This window comes from Crinia signifera, chromosome 9 (genome assembly GCF_055691185.1).
Source record: "Crinia signifera chromosome 9, ASM5569118v1, whole genome shotgun sequence".
NCBI lineage: Eukaryota > Metazoa > Chordata > Amphibia > Anura > Myobatrachidae > Crinia > Crinia signifera.
Genome location: NC_139225.1, coordinates 75976570 through 76002733, shown reverse-complemented (window position 1 = coordinate 76002733; position 26164 = coordinate 75976570). Strand labels below are relative to the sequence as shown.

The 26164-nt window shown below is 43.7% G+C and overlaps 1 protein-coding gene across 2 annotated transcripts in view; it reads right to left on the bottom strand.

The window, feature by feature from the left end:
• Positions 1-1023: 1023 nt before the first annotated feature.
• LOC146035671 (actin-binding protein WASF3-like) overlaps positions 1024-26164 on the bottom strand; it is a 96676-nt gene continuing 71535 nt past the window's right edge. For both annotated transcript variants that reach the window (XM_083159256.1, XM_083159257.1), the window contains exons 8-9: positions 12368-12735; positions 1024-8861 (exon numbers count right to left, since the gene is read on the bottom strand). In XM_083159256.1, the coding sequence (XP_083015382.1) occupies positions 8704-8861; positions 12368-12735 (526 nt within the window). In that variant the 3' untranslated portion in view covers positions 1024-8703. The remainder of the gene's footprint in view (positions 8862-12367; positions 12736-26164) is intronic.

Below are 26164 nucleotides of genomic sequence, written 5' to 3'. Positions count from 1 at the left end.
GACAGGTGCACTCATTACTCACTGACACATTTTAAAAGATCCACAGGTGGAGCTAATTATTCTCTTGCTTCTGTGAGGAGGAATCCTGCAAAACATGCACTGTGTGGGTCCCTAAGGACGAACTTTGAGAACCTGTGCTCTATGAAAAGAACAAACTTACTGGAATACATTTATGTAAAATTCTTATTTCAATCAGGAAATGTTTTAATGAATACCACTATATATATCTATTGGACAATGTGAAAAATCATTACATACAGATGGAGCGCCTCTCAGGCAGCGCTGGGGGTCGCCAGAATGCCTCCGCTGGTGATCACGGAGAAGTGCTCCATCTGACTGGGACATGCGGGTGTTTCAAATGCACACGCCTGTCCCAGTTTTCTGGCGGCGGGGGATGTGAACCCTGCCCATCTCCGCTTCAGGGAGACGGGCGGGGTTAGGGGGGCCAGGGACTGCGGGCACTGACAGGGGAATGGCGTGGAGGTGGCGGAGGGCGGCAGTGGGCTCCATCGGAAGGGGACGCATGTGCGTCTCCTGCACGCGTGTCCCCTTCCGGTGGCTGGCGATCAGACCGCCAGACTCCCACTGAATGACAGCGGCTACATCTGTAAACAAAGAACAGGATATTCGATCAAATCAATTGATCTGCAGATACATCTTTGAACAGAACAGGCAGTGTGTTCTCCATATACCCTGCCCGATGCATTGTGACTGACATCATCACTGGGTGGACACATTTACATGTGCCGCTCAGTTGAGCTGCCAATAGCTGCTGGCTCCTGCAGCGCTATACAGGGGTCAGCATATCACCCATTCAACAGCATGCTGTGCCAATATATCTTTAGATATACAGTATCAGCCATTGGCTGTGTTGCACAGCCGCGACGGTATTGTATATACACTGGCCGGTCACTTAAAGATATATCACTTGATCGGGCCAATATATCTGCCAGTGTGTACCCACCATAAGTTCCATAAATGTATGAATCAATAACCTTTTAATTAACCAAGAAACAACACACATCTTCTTAATACCTTTATTGTCATTAAATAACACATGCATCAAGTGTTATTGGCTCTGTGTTTTTAAAACAAATACATCAACCTCTTTAAATAATGTAGTAACAAGCAGCATTTCAATGTGGTCCTATGGACAACAATACAGCAGTAAAGCTTATACTGATACCTTACGTGTCCTGGGCAAGTGTGCGCATACACAAGTCCACTACACAGAACACGTACTTACGGTTAACAGCTGTGTACAGTAAGATATAAATACAGGCATTAACATGTATACCAAGATCACAGGTTAAAAGAGCCACCAGACAGTGAATATATTAACCCTTTCACTGGTGGGGGATTGGACCCCTACTTTGGCTTTTTCCACTTGCAGTTTTGAGGTAACTCTATTTCATAATCCAGCTGTTCCAAAACTTCAGCTCCCATGATACTTTGTTACCTACAGTAACGGCTTAGGCCAATATGCAATCAGCGTTTTTTCGCAGGTTTTTTTTCCGGGTGTATCCAATTTGGACGTCCGAAAACAAAAAATTGAATCCGAATACACGCGGTTTCAATGAAACCTGTATTTTTTTGTTTTTGGGTTACAGGTGAAACAAAATCCCAGCTAAACCACGGCATGTGCTGGCTTATTGGGGATAATAGAATAGTCCCACTGTGAGACAATTACTGGCCTTAGGGCCTGATTCAGACCAGTACACAGAGCTGCGAATTTGCAGCCCTGACAGTTATGGAAAGACTGTACATGCGCACCGTTTGCTGGGCGCCAGGCATTTGGGGGCGTAATCACTGCATTTTCTGTGAGTGGCCCAGAAAATGCAGGCCTTCCCTGGCCATTGGTAGGGAGGGCCGCTGATGTCAGCAGCGGCCTCCTTCTCCCCACGGCATTCACAAGTCTAGACTTACTCAGCGCTGCGGGCAGGGGGAAATCATTCGTTGGTGAGTGATTTTCCTGGTGTGCACGGCTGCGAACGCATTCGCAGCAGTGCACAGGGGTGGGGGGAAGGGAGCTTGGCGGGGTGCTGTTTATCTGCTCCCTGTGCCATAAGTATTCAGAGCCCAGCGAGCAGGTAAACAGTGCCCAACCGAGCTCCCTCCCGCCGCCCCTGTGCATGGCTGTGAATCGGGCCCTTAGTGAGAATCCTGGGAAATATAAGTGTTGAAGACAACCCTTCTATCTTTACATGTTTATGATTCTAAATAAAGGCAATTGCATGTAGAAGAGAATCGTTTGTTATAAGCTTATTTTGCAAAAGGTTCCACTAAAACATGTGTCTCTATTAAAAATTACATCACTAGAAATACAGGATCTTATGAAACCAAAAACAAAGTGGTAACATTTATCACAGCTTAGAGCATACTTGCCTTCTCTCCAGCAACTTGCGGGAGACTCACGTTTTTTGGGGGGCAGTCTACCTCACCCATATAATAGTAGCCAGGTCTCCGGCTTCTGGCCCACTTCCTAGTGAAGAGGGCAGATGTAGGAGATTATACCTTATATTTTCAGCATCATACAGAGGGGGTGGACCAGTATTATGTAATTTAGACCCGCCTCCTGCCCTGTGAATTACGTTATCTTGCCATGACAGGTACAGGGCCTAGTGATGTGACAGCCCGACCCTGACCCCTAAATTGACCACAGAGTCTCCTCTCTGGGCTTCTCCTGGACAGGGTAGATTGAAACTAGCTAACTATGGCTTGGAGAAAGTTGAGAGATTAATCAGCTCCTAACTGTAATTTTCCAAACACAGCTTGTAAAATAGAGGTAGAAGTTGATTGGTTATGACTTAATCGCTCTCCACTTTATCCCCTTCCAAGCTTTGGTAAATCTGTCACACAGTTTTCTAACCCATATTCTCTTGCTATAAAAAAGGCTTACTGTACTACTGCAGATTGATACTTCAACACATTAATGTTTCAGAATTAACGTTAGGGAAAATCGTCCCCTTACCTACAGATTCCAGTATTTCAGCGATGCTTGATCCTATCTAGTGTGTTACTGACTCCGCAGCTGTACCTCAAAACAACTCCTCAGTCAATATCTGATCATACAGTATGTCCCCTTATAATATATATACAGCCATCACTGCGCACATCCACCAAGCATCAAAATGCTTTGCCAAGTGCTGAGGAACAGATACATCCCACCATTTTCAGAAGTGAAGTGGGCATACTCACCCTATCTAGCTACTCTAGTATAAAACTTGTTCTATATTATACTCCAATAATCTTTGCAATTGTATTAAACTTCCAAACACTAGTCTCTAAACTTTTCAAATATTATTTTCACTATATATATATATATATATCTGTTTTGTGCGTGTCAATGCCTTAATGATAGAAAGTTTAAATCTTTTCCTGTAAAGTGTAACAGTGTTGTGCAATATAATGTATGAAACAAAAAGCCTGGAATGACTTTGTATTTGTGGTAATATGATACAGTGGGGGAAATGTAATAGGATGAGAGATTCAAAAAGTGAGAGATTTGGTGAGAAATCTCCAGTTTCTTTAAAGCGGCAATCATTTACACTGCAAAACCAGTTTGATTTGGAAGTGTAAGTGATTGCCGCTTTAAAAAAACTGGCGATTTCTTACCAAATCTCTCACTCTCTGTATCTCTGATCCTATTAAATTTCACCCTGTATGTCTTTTGGATTCATGAGTCAGAATGCATGCTGTGTTTTACGCTAAAGGTAGCCCCTATTCCATCACTGCAGACTTATTGCAAAAAGTTTACAACCATGCGATGATGTCTTCAAATCAAGCATGGTACAGTAGGAGTGGCCATCGGCCATTGATGTTTCAAAAGTATCCAATAGATGGCTGAAAACCAGATGGCTTTCCACCATTGATGATGCACAAGCAAGGATTTTTTTTTTCTTTGCAAAGTACTGGGTCACTGAGTTTAGCTCCACCTCCCAACCCATGATAGTCCTACCAACCCCCCGCTTCTGAGCTGTCATTGGCCCACAGGCGAATGAATTGTAAAGTGAGGTGACCAACGGTTATTGAAAACATTGTTGGTTCCCTTGCAGATGGTTTCACACCATCAAGGTTACCTATCAATGGAACAATCAATGGTCAGTGGATAACTCGCTGATGACCATCCCACATGCTACAAATACAAAAATTTGTTTAAGTAATCTGCGCCACAAGACTGAAACAGCGTATACACCAGGGATTACCAATCCCAAAACACAATCTCCGATTACAAAAACGATGAATACACTTGCGCTGTCTTATGATGAACGTGACTTGTCTCCCCAAGATGGAACTCGGCAGACGTTTCTCCGACGCTGAGCACTTTGGGGTTTCCAGTGTCCTCTCGTCTCTAACCTGGGTGAGTGAGAGGTGGAGGTCTTGTTTTCCTTTGGACCCCCTTAGTGTATGGACCTTTTATTTTTTGCAATTTTAAGAAGTTTTTTACTGTAATTTTTATTGTTACTTGGATATATGTACCTGCTGTGACCCGAATAAAAGTGTTTTTTCACCCATCTGGATCCTAATTACTGGGCTATCTCCCGACTGATCGGTGTGAAAGAAACCTTTCAAGGACTATAGGGCACAGATACAAGGTGAGCTCTGATCCGATTAGAGTGAAAGGCTGGAAATAACCTGTTAAAGATACCTTTACGTGCCCATAGGGCTCTGCAGAGAGGTCAGTTGCAGAGGGTGATACCCTCTTATGTGATTTGTCAGTGGGATAAATACTGACTGTTGCTGCCTTATCTTTGTTCACGTATTGGAGAAACGTCTGCCGAGTTCCATCTTGGGGACACAAGTCACGTTCATCGTAAGACAGCGCAAGTGTATTCACCATCCCACATGGTTTACATTATAATAAATTGTAATACATTCATGCGCATTTTTCACATCTCCTAAACGTTTCATGAAATTTTCTATTCATCCATTAGATTTCAGTATTTTATCAGGGCATTAGGGCAGTGGTTTCCAACCTTCTTTGAATCACAGCACCCTAGAATAACAAAAAAAATTGCACCCCTAGTCCTAATATTTCTTATTGAGAAATTAAAAAAATATGTAAATAGTGTTTATATGTCATCCTTAGTTTTAATTATGTCTGTCCAGCACTTACTGCCTAATAAACTAATCACAAATCGTTCCTGAATTGGTCCTGGACCACCAACTTGCACCCCTGCAAGTGCTCTGAGGCACCCCAGGATGCCACTACACACAGTTTGGGAACCTCTGGTCTAGGAATGTATTAAATCATCTTCCTACCCAACATAATTAACTATACCTCACAATTTGACTAGCAAAATAGAAAAAAAAGGTCTAGTTGATAAAGAACACATATCAATAATCCAGGGGTTCTCAGGACCCCACACAGTTCACGTTTTCCAGGTCACCCTGCAGGTGAACAGGTGCATTCATTTCTGACTGACACATTTTGAAAGATTCACAAGTGGAGCTAAGTATTTCACTTACAATTCTGTGAGGAGACCTACAAAACATGCACTGTGTGGGGTCCTGAGGACCGAGTTTGTTAACCTGTGCAATAATCAAAGACTCTGGCTGCTGCAGAATCTGGGCTACTATTATGAAGAGTGGGACCACCTGTGTACATTAACACATCACTTACATGCACCTGTGATGGTTAAATAAAATGATTATCAGCAACTGCCATTCTGTGTATCCGAATCTTATTGGAAGCAGAATATGTAGTTACCATTTTGATTTAAGAAGCAAAGCATTATAGGGTTTATGTACTAAGCCTTGGAGAGAGATAAAGCGGATGGAGATAAAGTACTAGGACATCAGCTCCCAGCTGCCATGTTATATGCTGGGTTTGAAAACGGAGTTAGAAGCGGATTGGTTGCTACTTTATCTCTGTAATTTAAAACATTGATGAAATTGGATCTATCTCTCAGGAGAGGTTTTAATTCAGAGAATCCGGTGAGATATAAGATAGGGCACAGTACAGGAATTATAGCGGAAACACAGTAAGCTGAACCTTTTGTGATTGCTAGCTGAACTGTATTACAATATATTAAATTAATATGTGTATTAAATTCATATGTGGTCATCTCTGTCTTACCAGCTAGGCTTAAAATTCACATTGCAGATGGCCAATTGACAGATTGGAAGAATTTCTTAGAAACTGGAGTTTAAAAACAGCTGAAGAACTCAAACATTTATATCTAATAAACACCAAGTACTCTATATATATATAAAACATCAGCCCAGAAAGTGCTCCTACAACTGCTAAAAGAAGATTAATTGTGCTCTTCTGTTTGAGAAACATACTGATGTTTTGAAGACATGGAATGAGAATTCAATGTGAATGAGGAAAATAAAAATAACTAGCACAGCACTTGCTATTTAAAGTTTCACTGTATGATTCGTCAACAAGATGCAAAGAGGGAATCAGGGAGATGCTTTGATGCTACGGCTCAAATATGGTTTCCTAGGAGACTGGATGAACTCCACTGTTTGAGGGAGAAGAGTGTTAGCCCTGCAGACTCTGAAGTGGGTGATGCAGAAAAGAAATGAATTGTCTGATTAGTCATAGAGACTGTACTTATTATTTCCCACTTATTTTGTGTGGTTGAGGCACAGGGCCAGATGCACTAAGCTTCAAAAGTGATAAAATGGAGAGTGATAAACAGCCAGCCAATCAGCTCCTGCCTGACATATTTCAAACACAGTCTGTGACATGGCAGGTAGGAACTGATTGGCTGGCTGTTTAGCAATCTCCTTTTTATCACTTTTGAAGCTTAGTGCATCTGGCCCACAGTGAGAGAAGGAATTTACCTGACCACATCATGAACTTACTATTATTTGTGAATGAACTGATTTTCTTACAGGGAGACTTTAAGTACGGTATGAAGAATTGGCTCCAACAGAGACCAAGAACAGTATGCAAACAATGTATATGCCATGAGGATATAATTAATAAAGCAATAAGAGGGACCTGCTTTACAGGGAGCAAGGGACCCAAAAAATGGCCTTTGGGAGAGGCATTCTGGTGAATTAAAGCAGCACTAATGATTATTTAAGGTCAAGGAGAAAACAAGGCTAATAGGATTCTGGAAAGGGTTAGTCTCATTTTGTCCAACAACCACCTATGGATAACCACTGGTGGTGTTGCCAAATAGTTTTGTCTTTTGATGGGGACTACCAATGGTGTGCATCTGCAGTTGGAGATAAAATGGTGGACGGTGACTGCAAACTATGGTCTGAGGCATAGGCAAGTCAAACATTGATGTTTTTCCCTGTTGGTTATAAAACATTGATGATAGAGCCATTGATAGACAACCCTAGTTTATAGTAACTGTTGAAGGTGCACTACTACCTGCTACAGAAATGTAGCTTGGCCAGTGCTGTGGCATACTGATGAGTTGTGGGGTGATGACCGGCAGGAGCAATCAGAAGTTACACATACCCTTTGACTATTTAAATTGGTAAACACAATAGATTTGCCAGTTATTTATAACAGAATTGATGGAGTTCCAGGATAAAGGGCTTAAAATGAGCGATACCCTTGTCTCTGGCTAAGAGATCACCAGATTCCAACTGAAGCAGTAGGCAGTAGTTTTGGAAGAATGGCAAAATGGTTCACTTGTCAACAGTGTATTTAGCTGGGACCATAGCAACTCTGATGTGTTGCTAGGTGTAACTCTAGATAAACTTACAGCTAACATAGAGGTGTTATCCTGAAATTTAGGATCCAGTGCAATGTCTGGCAGTGGCAATTATAACCTACCGAAACAGGAACATGGGGAGAGAATAAAGCCAGGTATACACCTTTGTGATCACTTGGCTCACTGTGTCCCAGCTTGAACCCTGTGAGCCTGTTGCGAGCTTTGTACATACTTTGCTAGACATTGCTCTTTGTGTACGGGCTTCAATGACACTGAGAGGCTGTCCAATACTAAACAGCACTTAAGATGTCACCTCCGACCACCCAGGGGCAGTATAAGCTGCGGCTAACGCTCCTGCAATGGCCCTGCATACACACACCTATATAACTGTCTGCCTGTTCACCCACTATTGGGTGGTTGGCCTGTGGATTGTATAGATGTGTAACCAGCATAAGCCCTGTGTTCTGTGACAAGGAAAAAAATTGGTTTATAAAGAATTGAGTGAAAATGATAAGATTTAGTTAGTGACTGGATGTAGGTATTGGAAGAGATAAGAGTAAAAAATTAAATAAATGTAATGTATACTTAATTATTTTCTTTCATATATATATAATTTTATATCCTTACCCCATAAAAAGCTACATTTATGGCACATGTGCTCTTTATACACATAACATGTCTGCTGCTCATCTCATATTTCTGTAGTTTTAGTTTTTTACCACATACAGAAATAGTAAACAAGGAAAGGAACAAAATGAAACAGTGCCGCTGAATTATCCTTAGGCTGACTGCTAGTAGCTGCTACATGTATGTTTGTGTATATTGTTACTGTGGCTCACTATTAAAAGGACACATCGCTTGACCATATTCATTCAGTAGATGATCCAACTAGACAAGTGGAACTCTTCAGCCAGATAAATCTACACAAACATGATCAGACAGGGCTAAGTGATACCAGCAGCTCACCAGCAAGCTACAGTAATGTAGGAGTTATGATGTATGCATTGCAAAAGTCTAGTGAGAATCGGCACTGTCATTACAATGTGTTATAAGCACTGTACATGGAGACTCTGATTCTTTAATCAGACCACTCATTTTCTTCCAGTTCTGAGTCATCATCCGACTCACTGTATTCCACAGCGATTCTGCGCGACAAGATTGTGGCGACGTCATTCCCAACGGGCTCTTTCTTTGCTTCCTGTTCTCTCAGTTCTTGAACCTTTCGAAGCTGGATACCTGAATAACAAATATAAGTCACAATTGTGAATCTGACAGTAGTAGCGTTTCCAAAAAATATATGTTATCAGTTGCTGTTTACTGCAAATGGACCTGCAGTCCACTATTCATTTCTTCACTTTATCTCTTTGCAAGCCTTGATAAATAAGACCAAATGATATCACTGATGTATACTAATGTATACACTGGGCCTGATACAGAGGTGGACACACATGCAAAGCCTGCAAATGATTCATGTACAGGTTGAGTATCCCGTATCCGAGTATCCGTTATCCGAATTATTCCGAAAACCATACATTCCAGAAAGTGAAAAAAATATATTTTTTTTGCTTAAAACTCACTGGGGACATTTGTAACAGCATTACTGGTGACATGATATGTAACTGGCACTATATATGTGCAAGAAAATGATTGCTTGGCATTCAAATTCAATATCTGAGATAGTACACAAATTTTGTTTCATGTTTTGAAACCTTGTTTTTTGAACAAATAAAATATATTTGTGTGTATTTTATGTGGTAATAAAATATATTTGTGTGTATTTTATGTGTTTATACAGCAAACATGCAAGATACTTCATAATACATAATTGAAATATTAAAATATTCCGAAATACGGAATAATCCGTTATCCAAAATTCTCCTGGTCCCGAGCATTTTGGATACGGGATACTCAACCTGTATTTCCTACAGCACATGTGTTACCCTGACTGTACACACAAAGGCGCTGTTGTGCACAGAGGCGCAAGCATCAGAGATTGCAAAGCGATGGGTGTTCCTGGGCGCTGTCTGGGAGGTGGACTGAAGAGAGTGCACAAAAAGGTCATATTGTGTGCGTGTAATGAGACTGATCTGAGTGTATCACCGCAAGCATACAGAGCCTATGCTCAGACACAATTGTTATATCGTGCCCGATCTCCTGTCTAAAGTGATGGATGTTTTTGTGCATATCCTGCTCATCATGGTCAGGCTTAGCCAAGCATTTGCACATTTCAGCTCACCACCCTCAGGGATAGCGAGCTGAAATGCAGGTGAAAAACAATTGAATAACGCCCACAGAGTTTATGCTCAGATGTAGGCCCTGTGCCTGACATATATCCTGCTGCAACTGTCAATGCTGGATGTGATGGTGCACTAATGATGGACTATCTGGAATCATTGACGTGCAACTGCGCGCAGGAACTCAGAGAGCGGACGGCTTAGCGCTTACACATTTTGGCGCATAAAAGTACAGAGCTGCAGCAACGTCCACCTCTGACTTAGGGCCAGATGTATCAAGCTTCAAAAAGTGATAAAGTGGACAGTGATATAAAAGCAGCCAATCAGCTCCTACCTGTTATTTTTCAAACCCAGCCTGTGGCATGGCAGATATAGGAGCTGATTGGCTGGCTGTTTATCACTCTCTATTTGATCACTTTTGAAGCTTGATACATCTGGCCCTTAGCACATTGGGCCTTATTCTAGTTCACTATTTCTGACAAAAGGCTTCTTAGATGGACAAAACCATGTGCACTGAAGGGGGGCAGATGTTACTTGTGCAGAGAGAATTAGATTTGGGTGAGTTATTTTGTTTCTGTGCAGGGTAAATACTGACTGCTTTATTTTTACACTGCAATATAGATCTTACTTTGAAGTAAAACCCCACCCAAATCTAATTCTCTCTGCACAAGTAACATCTGCCTCCCTGCAGTACACATGCTTTTGTCCATCTAATAAGGATTTTGTCAGAAAGAGTGAACTAGAATAAGGCCTATTGGGGCAGATGTATTAAGCCTGGTGAAGAGATAAACTGGAGATAAAGTGGAAGGAGATAACGCACCAGCCAATCAGATCCCAACTGTCATATTTCAAACACAGCTGATTGGCTGGTGCATTATCTCTTCCATGTTATCTCCACTTTAACTCCAGTTTATCTCTTCTCCAGGCTTAATACATCTGCCCCATTGTGCCTGTCTGTACAAACAGCATCAGTAATACCACTGGCTGTCACTGAATTGCCAGTTATCAGGTTCAGGTCACAAACACTGGCTATGCGAAGGTAATGTGTGAATTTGAATATGAAACTGCACATGTTTTTTTTAATTTGATGTAGAACTGTTTTCACTGTAGCAACTTATAGCAACACTGCAGGAGAACATAAAGATACAAGTTATTTTGGTCTCTTCATATGTTCATTTCTGAATGTGGGTGGAAGTCTATATTGTTTCTCTTTATATTGTGCAATATAAAATTCAATGTAAAATGAAAACAAACTGTAAATCATCTTATTCTTATTCTATTAAACTACAATATTATATGAAAACTAAACATTTCTATGCTGAATTTTATGTCACAGGATATGCACTATGGGGTGTCCATATGTCTATACTACTTGTATAGTCCCCAAGAGATATGCTGTTCCTGCACAAAGCAGCCAGGTGGAACACTTGCACCATAATTCTCAAAGCACTAATATCACCAAGGTGAACATCTTTATATCTTTCCAACAGTGGCGGACTGGGCCGGGGGGGAGCAGTAAGCTAGAGTTTTGCCTACTGTTCCGAAAAACCTTGCACCGGCCCTACTTACACCCCTCATTCCTGGTACTGTTCATTGCCACTGCTGTAGCTAACAAGTTGCGGATGTGCTTAATTGCAGTCACAATGAGCAGGGCTACATCTTTATGTGGGATTCTTCTTGTCAGTGGGACCATTATTTTTGTTTTATTTTTTTCTGTTGTTCCCATTGATCTCCCAGCGCTCATAGAAAAGCCAGGGCCACTTACTTGCATCTGCCCCAGGCCAAAATTTGTCAGCCAGCTCCTGCCCTCCCTGCCACATTTATATTCACATTGTTGGTTACAAGCTAACATGAGGGTGGGCACAAGGGAGAAGATCTAATGTTGGTTTCATCCACAAGAGAATTTTAATGTGCCTTCATAACTCCATAGCTGGCGGCTGCATAATATTACACTCTACTCTTTCCATATATGGTATGTCATAACTCTTCTATCATTCTATTTTATTTTTGTGTAGGAGAATGGTTCACATCAACTATACTGTAGCATTAGAACAAGTTTGTGAGTAGATTTTCTCTCATGGCTGAAACTGATGGGACCGAACTGCAGACACTGGCAACACCATCGGGATTGATATGAAATCCCGGCGGTCGTAGAATATCAGATGACCAATGCTAAACAGATCAAGAAAGATGGTGTGGGATGCAGTTATAATCCCGGCAGTCGGGATCCCGGCATTCAAAATCCCGACGCCGGAATCCCGACCACCGAAATCCCGACAAGGGGGGGACGTGGATCGCAAACACCCCCCCCCCCCCTTGTGGGCTTGCTGTGCTCGCCACACAGCGGGCCCGGTGTCTTGCTATGCTCGGCACACTAATTTATTCTCCCTCTATGGGTGTCATACAACATTTTGCTGCTTATCTTTGTCAATTTGCTCGTATCTGCGATTCTATAATAAGGTTTTAGGATAATAGGAAATTAAGATTTAGTGTTACATCCTCACTTACCTCTGCGGATTGCAGCTAGGAGGTCGCTCCTGGCATCACTCATAGGGATGAGTGGGATCTGAGCTTTCCTTGTTTCTAAAGTGGCAGTGGTAGGAGAAGCTGAGTGAACAGGTGAAGCTGTAATAGTTGGAAGACCTGGCGGAGGTGGTGGTGGTGCGACTGGTGGTCCCAAAGAACCAGTTTGAGGACAGGGTGGGGCTGGAGGAGGGGTAGGGGTATATGACGACATAGAGGCCACGGCATTGGGAGCTGCAGGAGTGGGAGCTGAAATCGGGCTGTCAAAGGCTGTTTGTGCAGAAGGAATCACAGGTGGTGGTGGAGGAGGAGCAGGAGGCACAAAATATTCCGTCATCGGCACTTGTTGACCACTACAAGAGAAAACAAAGTGAGTTACATTTTAAATATGTAATGGCTTTGAAAAAACCCACATATTGCCCAATGTCATGATCGGAAATAAAGTCAAGGGAGCATAGATCTTTTTAGGTCGCACATGCTCCGCATGGCACTAAGGGGGTCATTCTGGTTGGCCCGGTAAGCTGCAAGGATTGCAGCTTACCAAAGAACCAGAGAAACCTCCCGCCACCTGTCCCTCCACCGATCTGAGCAAAACCAGCCCCGGGCCGGTCCTGGTTTCTCAAATATGTGTTGAAAAGGTGTTAGGAATTCCCTCCCTGTGGGCCATTTAATGCCCCACATGCTGGTACTTGTGGTTTATCAAAGTGGGGGAGGCTAGCTGGGACTTGTTGTTCCACAGGACAATCCAATGTACAATTTTACATTTTATCAGCCTGGTGTCCACTGCCCAGGGATGCCGGGGACAGCGCAAGGCTTCAGCCCTGCCAGCCAGGGTGTTTATGTGACAGCAAGGGGACCTTGCATAAAAAGTGTCTCCTGGCTGTGGCATGACACCGCTGGCTGTTGGAGCTCGGTGCTGGTTCCAAAGTACAGGGGAACCCCAGTCTTTTTGTCCCTCATATTTTTGGAACCAGGATGGACCAAGAGCCCGGTGCTAGTTTCCTAAATATGGGGGGACCCGTTCCGTCTTTTCCCCCCATATTTGGGAAATCAGGACCAGCTCAAAGACCCCAGGGCTGTTTATGCTTAGAGGGGGACTCCACGCTGTTTAAAAAAAAAAATTGCTAATAAACCACACAGTCCCGTTACTAAAAAATTGCACATTCCCATTACTAAAAATCGCACCTTTACTAAAAATTGCATCGTTTCCGTTACTAAAAAATCGCCCAAAATCACAAGATATTTCTGACTTTGTCTAAAAAAATCGAGAGACACTTGAGCCATGCAACATAACTGTCTTTCCAGGGTGGCTGATAGAGTGGAGTTATGGGAAAGCAGGACAGGCACTACCGTGGCAACAGTTAGGTCTCATCTCTCAGTTCAGCTGGGAAAAATGGAACGGAGGGCAGATGGAATCAATTAACATTAATGTGTCCATACAAGAACAAGCTACTACATTTGGACTATTGTATTAAAAGAAAAATACTGCTACAAACCCCTTTCTAGTGTACAGCTGTGCACCTGAGTGTGCACGGACTGAGATTATTACTTGGAGCCTCTTCATTGGTCACACCATTGAATGCTGCATCAGGTTCATGCTAGATGCAGATTGTCCATCTATTAGGGTCCCCAATGTAGCCGTTTTATTATTATTATCCTTTATTTATATGGCGCCACAAGGGTTCCGCAGCGCCCAGTTACAGAGTACACATAATCAAACAGGGAAAAAAAAAAAAAATAAACAGTAATTTACAGTTGAAGACAATACAGGACAAATACAGGGTAAATGATTATAGGTATATCAGCCGATTGCTGCAACATAAGTATCAAGGTGGCAGCAAACAGCCACCCCGGGAGACACTTTTTATGCAAGGTCCCCTGACCGTCACATCAGCCCCTGGATGAAGTACCTGGGGGGAATGCCACCCCCAATAAAGGGGTCCTTCCCAGGTTTCACTTGTCCAGGGATGAAGCCCAGCACTGTCCCCGGCATCCCTGGGCACCGGGCTGATGATTTGGTGGTAAAAAAATAAATATTAAATGTAACATTGGATTGTCCTGTGAGCGGTGTCATGCCACAGCCGTGCTGGTTACAAAGTACGGGGGACCCCCAGTTTTTTGGTCTGAACTGACTCATTTCTGTCGGAGTCCAGCAAAGAGGAGGCAGGCGCAGACATCATGTGACATCAAACTCCCACCTCAAGCAAGCATCGGCCCACCCGCGTCCCCAGGGGAACGCCCATCATTTTCATGGGGACACCCATAAAACACTGTGCGTACCCCTCCAGACGCCCCCTGCCCGCCCCCTCCACTACCTGTTTGAATGTCACGGTGACATTGATAGTCGTCAAAGGAGTTCGTACAGCGGCCCTGCACATGCACAAATATTTGCCTGCACGTGTACAGAGCCGCACCATCGGTCCCGGATGCGAATACGCCGGGGACCGATTCAAGCTGGTTTTGATAAATAGGGGAAATTCCCATCTTAATGCTCTTACCTATTATAAATAGACCCATATGTGAGGTGGTATACACATTCATATACACACATAACATTAAAGCACTGAACATAAAGGGGACATCAAAAAACCATAACTTTTTACATTCAAAAAAATAATTGTCTGTACAGAGGCAATTACTACTTATGGGTGAGGATGTAATGGTAGCCAAATATAGCGGCTGGGGAAAATTGGAAAGGATAACGTCCGAGTTCTAGCAACTTTTTGCCAATATAATGGCGTGCGTCTTTAAAGCTCCGAATGCAAACCAGATATGACTTTTCCCTGTATTTTTAGACCGGGAATGGGGGCGACAATGAACCAACTGGAATGCGTTATATAGTATATCAGTTGCGGGCAGGGATGCAATGGAGCAGAGTTAGAAAGTCTCACACAAAACAGCTATATATAATGATGTAAATCAATGACAAGTACACAATTACATCACCTATTTTTGATTACTAAGGTTAGAAATAATTATAAAATTAATTATTAGCTCCACCTGTGGATCTTCTAAAATGTGTCAGACAGTAATGATGAGTGCACCTGTCGGGTGACCTGGAAAACGTGAACTGGGGACCGAGTTTGAGAACCACTGGTCTATAGCACCAATTCACTCTATGAGTGTACTATGAATACTATGGCTGGTATTCAATGCCGCAGCGAGCGGCCGGCGAGGGGGTTAAACAGCGAGGATTGCTGAAAACCAGCGATCCTCGCTGTTTAACCCCCGCGCCGGCCGCTCGCTCTATTCAACCTTCTGGGGAAATCCTCGCCGTCACAGGCTGGCGAGAATTCCCCAAAACAGCGAGACCCACGGCTGCTGCAGAAACCTCGCAGTTTTTAGCCGCGGGTCTCGCTGCTTCTGGAGCCGCATCCGCCAATTCTCCCTCGCTCAAAAAACGGAGCGAGGGGGAATTGGCGTATGCGGAGAGTGTGTTGAATGCTGTCAGGGTGAGTGGTGACAGCGAGCAGGAAGCCCTGCTCGCTGTCACCACTCGCAAACAGCATTGAATACCTGCCATTGAGTGTATTATACATTGTATACAGTACATCTTTAATGCTTCATTTTTTGTTATATGTTAATAAATGAATGAAACACCTGTTTGGACTGTGCCCAGGGCTTCCTTTATCCATTTCTAGATTCATGTTGAGGGTCAGCTCCTCTTTACATGTAAAGCTGCAGTCCAGACTGGAGAGGATATTTATCTTCTTATTGTGACGGGGACACACAGGGGCCCACTCAGACCTGCTCGTAGACCAGGGAATTCGACCCTTCTGTCGGTGGTTGCGGTCTGTGCAAGCACATAGGCACTACTGAGCATGTGCAGATCCCCGCTGCCAGCAATTTCGCCAACATTTTCATTCACCAGGAAACTCACTGCCCAAATGACAGGCAGGGGCTGTTCCAGGGTGGCATACCCACAAATGGCGGGTGCGCACATAGAAAAGCTGGGCAGGCCCCAGAAAACGCAGGAGTTCCCCTGCCTGATCGGGATAGGCAGTTAACGTCATATGTCATCAACGCCCACCCCCAATTCGCAGTAGACCGTGCAACCAAAAATTAAGTCCTGGGCTTCCTTTTGGCTGCGTGTAGAGGAAAATTCCTTGGATGGTAAATAACATTGAAGGATTTCTCCTCTGTGCGGGTGCTTGCGAGCAGATGTGTACACATCTCGGATGGTGGGGGGGGGGGGGCATGCATTCAGTGGGGTGACAAATATTGCATCCTAGTGAGGTATGAATCAGGCCAACAGAACAATTAGCGCCGTCGCATAGATTTAAAGTTGTACGTTTATCATGGGCAAAACATCTGGAAACTTCTAGATCAAAGCAGAAATAGACTTGCCAGGCAGCCCATTGCTCCCGCTGAAGGGAGCGGCTCCCTGCGCAGCAACCGTTGCTCCCTCTACCTGGGTTGCGCTCCCAGTACCCGGCGCTGTGGTCCCCTCGGCGATATTCCCTGCCTACTACATACTTGGCTCTCCACAACAGCCCACCCCCCCCCCCCCCGCCCTGCCAGTCTCACGGCTCCCACCGCCTGCAGCCCCGGGGACTGCATGTGCGGACTGCATGTGATAAACCGCATGCGATTTATCACATGCAAAACCTTGCACATCAAGTGCCAAATTGTGTTTGACACCCCCGGGGAGCTGTCAGGATGATTAGGTCCGACCTGTCCTTTGGACAAGTCTGCCTAATGTATGGGGGCCTTTAGAATCAGCCTTTTTGAGTGAACCATAGCTGATTAGAGTAGGGGTAAATGTACTTGTTTACTTAATAATATATGTCACACAAGAAAAATGCTAATGCACACTGCCGGATTTGGTTCCAGATTATTGGACCACAGGAACAGTGAGCCTACCAATTGGGTTACAGAAAATCATGTTAAAAAAAAAACTTTACCTTCATGGATGTCATAGCTCCCCTGAACCCTTGCATTATATAAGGGTGTAAAACTACAACACCAGTGCCTGATTTTTGTGCTTACACTCTAGACTCCTGGCTCAGCTGTTTGGTCTTTTGGACTTTGACCCTTGGCTTTGTTCTTGAATTCATCCATGGATCATCCCTTGCCAACCTGCGGCAGACTCATGACGACATACTTGTGTACAGAACTTCTGGCTTTGTTTGATTCTGGGTCTATTTTTCCCATCAGCTACTAGCAACTCGAATTGACATCACTGCAGACACTGAGCTATAGTTCTTGTGACACGTGTATGTTGTATTTGGTATTAATATACAACCGCTTGCTACTGTACCAGTGTTGTGTACATCAGTGGTTCTCAACCTCAGTCCTCAAGTACCCCCAACAGTTCATGATTTCCAGGTCACCCTGCAGGTGCACAGGTGTACTCATTATTCACTGACACATTTTAAAAGAACCAGAGGTGGAGCGATTTACTTCATTTGCAATTCTGTGTGGAGACCTGGAAAAATGTAAACTGTTGGGGGTCCTTGAGGACCGAGGTTGAGAACCACTGGTGTACATATTACCAATTGTCTTCTACCTGATCCAAAATATATTTTTATTTAACCTATTGCATTCTATCTTTACTATTGTACTTTTGCATCTACTATCTAATTTTCTATATATACAGTAAATTAATGATTACTTTGTGACAATTATTCTGCAGGACTTCTAAATGAACTTGATCAATGGTGTCTGCCTGGACAAATATTAAATGATATTAAATGATAAAGTTTGACTTATATAAAATAGTTAATTTGGTGACATTTTTTGAAATGTCCATTTTGCGAAGTCGGACAATGTAATAGCATCCGAGTTCATTTAAAGTCGGATCCTTTAGCTCTGAATAGAAACATTCGGTAAAAAGTCGGATCCAGATGTTTTGGCCATGTTAAATGTACAACTTTAAATGTATGTGATGACGCTAACTGCTCTGTGGGCCCAATTCAGACCTGTTCACTAGGCTGCATTTATTCGGAGCCTAACGTGCAATTTAATGCCACCCTGCCGAATGCACGCCCCCCGCACTCAAATCCCCTCGCTACACTGTGGCCCTTATTCAGATGTGATCACAGTACAACTTTGTTCACAAAATGGGCAAAACCATTTGCACTGCAGGTGGGGCAGATGTAACATGTGCCAAGAGAGTTAGATTTGTGTGCGTTATTTTGTTTCTGTGCAGGATAAATACTGGCTGCATTATTTTTACACTGCAATTTCGATTTCAGTTTCAACACACCCCACCCAAATGTAACTCTCTCTGCACATGTTACATCTGCCCCACCTGCAGTGCACATGGTTTTGCCCATTTTCAGAACAAATTTGTACTGCGATCAGATCTGAATATTTAAATAAGGGCCTGTGAGCAGATGTGTACACATGTGCAAGCGCCCCACAGAGGAAAAATCATTTTTTTCCTCTGCACGCAGCCAGGACTTTAGTTTTATTTTTTTATATATTTTTTTTTTGGGGGGGGGGGGGGGGGTATGGATCATTGGGTTGACCTAAAGATGGTCGACAGTCATTAGGTCAACACTGTTGGGTCGACATACTGCAAGGTCGACGATGGTCTAGGTCTTCATGGGACAAGATCGGCATGACATTAGGTCGTCTTAAGTATAAGGTCGACATGGTCAAGGTCGACAATCAAAAGGTCGACATGGGGTTTTTCACAGATATTTTCGACAGTCCACATGGACATTAGTTTAAGTGCACCACGTACCCTCACATGGCTCGCTGCGCTCGCTATGCTTCCGTCACACTATTTTATTCTCCCACCAAGCCCTAGTGGATGGTAGGGCATGAAATACCACCTGTCGGCACATGTTGGCTCAAAAAACAGTGAAAAACCCCATGTCAACCTTTTGACTGTCGACCTAGACCATGTCAACCTAATGATTGTGTCGAAAAAATTGTATCTCCGTCTCCTGGTGGAGGGCGGAGATAACTAGGGAGCGCAATGAGTGAGCTGTTCTGCTTTGTTTGGCTGCTGCAAAAGAGACAGGTCTAGTCAAACCTGAATAATAGAGAAAACAAAAGAAAATAAATGCAGCGCCTTGAATGTAAATAATATAAATAATATATATAACCAATTGGATTGACTTTACAATAAAGTTTATACCAAGAAATGGTATTAATAATACATTTTAATGAAGGTAAAGGGTATATTAAAACACGTAAAACAATTTGTGATAAACATAAAATAAAGTTTCAAATAAATGTCAGCACAATGGACACGGTATACATGTGTCCGGTATATTCTAGCGAAACGCGTTAGTGGAGCGATTCTTGGCGGCAACAATTTCTCAATCAGGACACATTCCAATTGACCTAATGGTACAACCAGTCTGGTCCCTGGTATTCACATACTGCACATTGGAACTAAAGGCACAATTACGGTAAGACCTGAACATTTGTATATTGTGCTAGTTTTAGGGATGGATTTGGGGCGCGGCTCCCCTTGGGTTGGCGTGGCTAGGTTGCCTTGGGGTGGCACACCATAACATTTAGCACTATTTATTTTTCCACTAATTATACTTTTTAGTACTTTCACTTAAGTAACACTTTTTGACCCCTAGCTATGGCTTCTTTCCTATTAACTCACTAATACCTTATATATTCACTTGTGTGCTGCCCTGAGGTCGCTGGCTTCAGCTGACCTTTTTTGGGGTGCTACGTCCCAGGTTCAAACTTAGTATTAGGGACCCACCAGAACATCTGAGGTTACTTTGACGCGGTTGGTGGGCTAGTATTTCTTGGCCAATAAATATTCCAAGAACCTCAATTAATTGCTCTATATGATATAGCAGAGCTTATTATTATAGAGTGTGCATCAGGCACCACATGACTTTCTCCACATTCCAAACCAGCCTGGACGGACGGACTGCTTTTTACCCATACCATCGGGTTCCAACTAAAAGTTCGGCCTCAAGCCTACCATTGGGATTACAAATAAAAGGGACTCATACCTAGAACCAGACCCTCCTTGACCTTGAAGGAGAGGTTCCATTTCATGATCTGCAGGACAATCGGAACCCTTATTCCCTAAAGGCGGACGGTAACTATATCATTCCAAGTCAGCCCCAGATTTTCCCAGGCATATATAGGAACGGACAGTGTCCATTGTGCTGACATTTACTTTAAACTTTATTTTATGTTTATCACAAATTGTTTTAAGTGTTTTAATATACCTTTACCTTCATTAAGATGTATTAATACCATTCCTCGATATAAACTTTATTGTAAAGTCAATCCAATTGGTTATATATATTATTTATATTATTTACATTCAAGGCGATGCATGTATTTTCTTTTAATGATTGTGTCGACCTAATAACATGTCAACCTAGCCCCTTGTTGACCTAGACCCCTGTCGACCTTGTAGTATGTTGACCCAAAGGTGTCGACCTAATGACTGTCAACCATCTTTAGGTCAAACGACCTAAATTGCGAATTGGGGATGGGCATTGACGTCATGTGATGTTAACTGCCTATCCCGAGCAGGCAGGGGAACTCCTGTGTTTTCTGGGGCCTGCCCAACTTTTCTATGGGCGCACTCGCCATTTGTGGGTATGCCCATGAAACGCCGGGTGTCCACCCTGGAAGCCTGTCAACTAGGCAGCAAGTTTTCTGGCGAACGTAAATGTTGCTGAAATTGCTGGCAGCGGGGGGGGACATGCGCATGCACAAACCCCAACCACCGACAGAGGGGTCGAATTCACGGCTCTACGAGCAGGTATGAATCGGCCCCTGTGTGTCCCCGTCACAATAATAAGATAAATATCCTCTCCAGTCTGGACATGTAAAGAGGAGCTGACCCTCAACATGAATCTAGAAATGGATAAAGGAAGCCCTGGGCACGGTCCAAACTGGTGTTTCATTCATTTATTAACATATAATAAAAAATGAAGCATTAAAGATGTACTGAATACAATGTATAATACACTCATAGACCTTGCACGGCCTTCAAGAATTGGTGCTATAGACATACACATATAGCTTGTCTATAAATTCGGACATAGGGGGTTATTCAGGTTGAATTCACAGCCTTGCGAGTCCACCAAACCCCGCCCGGCGAACGACCGCCCCCCTGCAGCCCCCTCAAAGTGCGGCTTTGCCCGAACATCTGCGAATGGATGTTTTGCATAAACATCCATTCGCATGGCTCGGGTAACCGCCCACATCTTTCGATGGTCACCGACCATCGAATGATGTTTAGCGTGCACGCATATATAAGTGACTTTTCAGTTACTTACATTTGCGTGCACGCTGGCGTGGATATGGGCGGGCAGCTGACATCCGGTGATGTCAGCTGCCCGCCCCCCACACCCGCGTCACTGCCTCATTTCCATGAGAACGCCCAGCGTTCTCATGGGAACGCCCATGGAACGCTGGGCGTTCCCATATGGTAATGGGGCAGCCCAGCGCCCCCCGCCCATCTCAAAATCAATTCCAAACACTCAATTACCGCACATTTGCAACAAATAATTAATTTTCTATTTATTTCTAACCTTAGTAATCAAAAATATACTTAAAAATATATATAAAAATAGGTCATGTCATTGTGTACTTGTCATTGATTTACATCATTACCGAATACAAGTTATCAAACAAAAACAGCTGTATGTCTGACTTTATAGAGCTGTTTTGTGTGAGACTTTCTAACTCGGCTCCATTGCATCCCTGTCCACAACTGATATACTATAAAACAAATTCCGGTTGGTCCATTGTCGATCCATTCCCGGTCTAATAATACAGTGAGAAGACATATCTGATTTGCATTCGGAGCGTTAAAGACGCACGCCATTATATTGGCAAAAAGGTGCTGAAAGTCAGATGTTATAATGGCCCTTATTCTGATCGGTGCGGCCGGATCCGAATATGCGGCCAGCACCGTGCGTCCTAAACCCCGCCTTCCATACGGATCGCCAACTCCGTCCGTACGCGGTAAGAAGCTGTCCGAACGGACCGCACGTGTATTTCTCATGAATACACCTCCTCCATCTCAGGGAACCTCCCCCATCATTCGATGGTCGCAGACCATCGAATGCAGGACCGAGTGGCCAGGCAGCTCCCGCAACCTTAGACGGACCCACATGGGCATTTCTCCGTGCAAAAGCAGGTATCTGGGCGGGCAGCTGACATCCGGCAATGTCATATGTCCGCCCCCTACACGTGCATCACGGCCGCATTACCATACGTACGCCCAGCGTTTTCATGGGAACGCCCATGAAACGCAGGGTGTAAACATATGGTAATGAGCCCAAACAGCCCTTCACACCCCTCTCCACCCCCTGTTCGTAGTGTACACATTTCATGCTGAATGTGGCCGTGCGTCCCGCTCGCACATGCGCAGAGACGCCTCTGCACATGCGCAGACACAAAACATCGGCGGCACGAACGCACGCAGATATTACCGCACCAACCAGAATAAGGGCCAATATTCCATCTTTTCCCCAGCCGCTATAATTGGCTACCATTACATCCTCACCCATATGCAGTAATTGCCTCTGTACAGACAGTTATATTTTGTAATGGAAAAAGTTATGGTTTTTGGATGTCCCCTTTATGGCCAATGCTTTCCTGTAATTAATGTATATGACTGTGTATACCATTTAAGAGCATTAAGATGGGGATTTTCCATATTTATCAATTCTCCGCAGTCTGCAATAGCCACTGCCGACTATAACCTCCCCATACAAAGCATGAGTAAAGGCCCATACACACTGGGGGATTTTGTCTAGCGTGTATGGAGAGCGATGATGGGGAAAATGGCTGAAAATCGCTCAGTGCATACACACGGGGCCTGATTCAGCTTGAATCAGTCCCCGGCATTTCTGCGCTGGGGACTGATGCTGCGCCTCTGCGCATGTGCATATTTGTGTACAGTATGTGCAGGGCCGCTGTACGAATGCCTTTAGCGACTATCAAAGTTGCTGAGGTGTTCGCATGAGTAGGGGGGTGGGAAGGGGCAGCTGGAGAGAAAATGCTGGGTGTACCGCTGGGAACGTGGGCGGGCTGATGCCTGCCGGGTGGGGGGGGGGGGTGCGTCACATGACGTCAGCATTCGCCTACTCTTCGGTGGGCACCAATGGAGATAAAAGTCAGTTCAGACTGACTTATTTACAAATGGGAAAATAAAATCATTGTATGGTCGGCAACCATCAAATGATTTCTCTCCCCTTCGGATGCATGCAAGGGGATGTGTTCTCACATGGTACCAAGGGGATTCGGAGGTGGGGAAGTGGGTGGGGTGGCCATTCAGCAAAGCGATGTAATGGGGCTCACTAAGCAGCGAACGACTACTGCTTAGCAAGCCTTACTGAATCAGGCTCACTGACCGATTTTAACCCTTCTGAGCTGGTAATACCAGCAGATGAGCGGCGGCCACTAGCGATGTTGGGGGAGCATGCACCAGAGCTCACCGCCGGCCCATACACACTGGGCGACTTTTGAGCTGAAAGCAGCTCAAACTACAACACTTCAGCTAAAAATCGACAGCAGCTGTCCTTACATTTCTTGACATAGGCAATACAAAAGAAAACATGCTTTATTATAAAACTAAAGCATTATAAAAATAAGGCGTCACTAATTATATGAAAACATTGATTTTTTTTTATCCCCCCCCCCCCCCGCCTTTTTTTTTAACTTATTTTAAATGAACTTGGCTGTGATTCTGAGTTGCGAGTAAAGCAAAAAAGAAAGATTGCAGATGTGCAGAGAGATTCAGATGTGAGTGCGGTGTAAAGCTACAGCCAGTACAGATGTAGCAACCCTCCCATGGCTGCATCGTGTCCGCCAGTGCCTATTTGGAGCAGCAAGTCATGCCTGCAACTCGGAGCGCCAGGCTGCCTGACAATGTTACCATGAGTGTGGCTACATATGTAATTTCTTTACATGCAAAAATAAATGTATTTGCACCCATAGTTTTGCAACATGGTTTGCCAAAGTGCAGAGTTAAAGTACTTGCATATATCTCCATATATCTCTAACCTCATCTCCATTCATACACCCTCCCGCCCTCTACCGTCGGCTGACGACTGTCGTTTCTCATCCACCCTGATCACTGCTTCCCATGCTAGAGTACAGGACTTTGCCCGTGCTGCACCCCTTCAGTGGAACGCACTCCCTCGCTCCATTAGACTCTCCCCGACCTTGCAAAGCTTCAAACGGGCACTGAAAACTCACCTATTCATCAAAGCGTACCCTTCCACTGCATAAACCAGCTGGTTCTCCGACCCCTTGCCTTTTTACATCCTGCTATCTAACCACCACCCACTCGCGTGCACCTCTTGTAATCTGTCTGTCTCCCCTTCCTACTAGATTGTAAGCTCCTCTGAGCAAGGCCCTCTTCCCTCCTGTTGTCAAAGCCCTCTTCTCTTCACATGTCACTCACAGCTCTCCTATACTCCAACACTCAGTGACCATCTTCGTCTGCATACTCATCTCCATCATTGGCATCTAGCCTCTAGTTGTATGTTGATTGAGTCCTCACTACTTATATCCAAGCTGTAATGTGTATTGAACTGTGGTGCTTTTTATTTGTACTGTATTTTTGTTATTTATTCAATGTTATGCCAAGCTTTGTCTCCCTGTATTGTTCCTTTGTACGGCGCTGCGAAACACTTGTGGCGCCTTATAAATAAAATTATAATAATAATAATAATACTTGCTCATTTGCTTTACTCCCAACTCAGAATCATGTACATTGACTATGGGGGTTATTCAGACTTGATCGCTTCTGTGCAAATTTGAAGCGGCCTGCGATTAGATACTCTCCGACCAGACAGAGGGAAAGCCTGCCCTGTGCAAGTCTGCAAAATGTCGCCAATGGCCAGCAAGCTGCAAATCCATACCCAATGTGCTCCCAATTACATGATGTTCCCAGTCTGTGCAAGTGTGCGTGTAACTGTAACCCTTGCACAACTCTGCAATAGAGACAGGCTGATCGAGGCCTTTGTTTACAGAGTAAGAGTGTGATTAACGATATAGTGGGCACACACTGAACGATATGTACAACGATATTGTTAACTATATAGTTTTCGTGCGTATCGTTACCGAAAATTGGATAATGTGTACCCACCTTAAAGCTGGCCCTGGTAATCACTCTCATTATGTATTTGACTTGCTAATAATATACCTTTCTCAGGTGTATATCTGTCTGCTGCTTTGCATCCATCCCATTCTCTCCCCTGTCTTGCCTTTCCAGGCTTAAGGAAACCTAACTGCCAAAATCACCCCAGTCTGCATACTGTACATGCATCAGCTGCTTTTCTGGGCATGTGAACAGAGTAAACATAAGTTACACAAATGCCTCGTTCTGCATTGTCCCCATTATGTGAGCCACTGATCCAGGAAATGGATGCATTTTCTATAGATTGTAAGCTTGGAAGCAGGGGCCTTCCTTCCACTATCCCTGTCTGTTATTTTATTTTTTTTTTAAATGCAATTTTTATTGATTTTAGCATATTGTATATATACACATCAGGGAGTACATTGAGAAAGAAATAATGTAAAAAAAAATACAGATATTTACGCGTATGTTATGTAAAAGCAAAATATATGTTATAATACTTCCTGTTGAAAATATGTTATCCCCGTCTGTTATTACCCAGTTTTGTACTATCACTGTTGTTTCCAATTGTAAAGTGCAACAGAATTTGCTGCGCTTTATAAGACATGGTTAATCAATAAATCACGATCATTGTGTATTTTTCAGTCTTCACTATCCATCAGAGAGTAGCTGTACTACAAACTATCTAGTCTCATACAAGGCAAATGTCTTATGTTCTTCATGTACTTCTTCTTTTACCA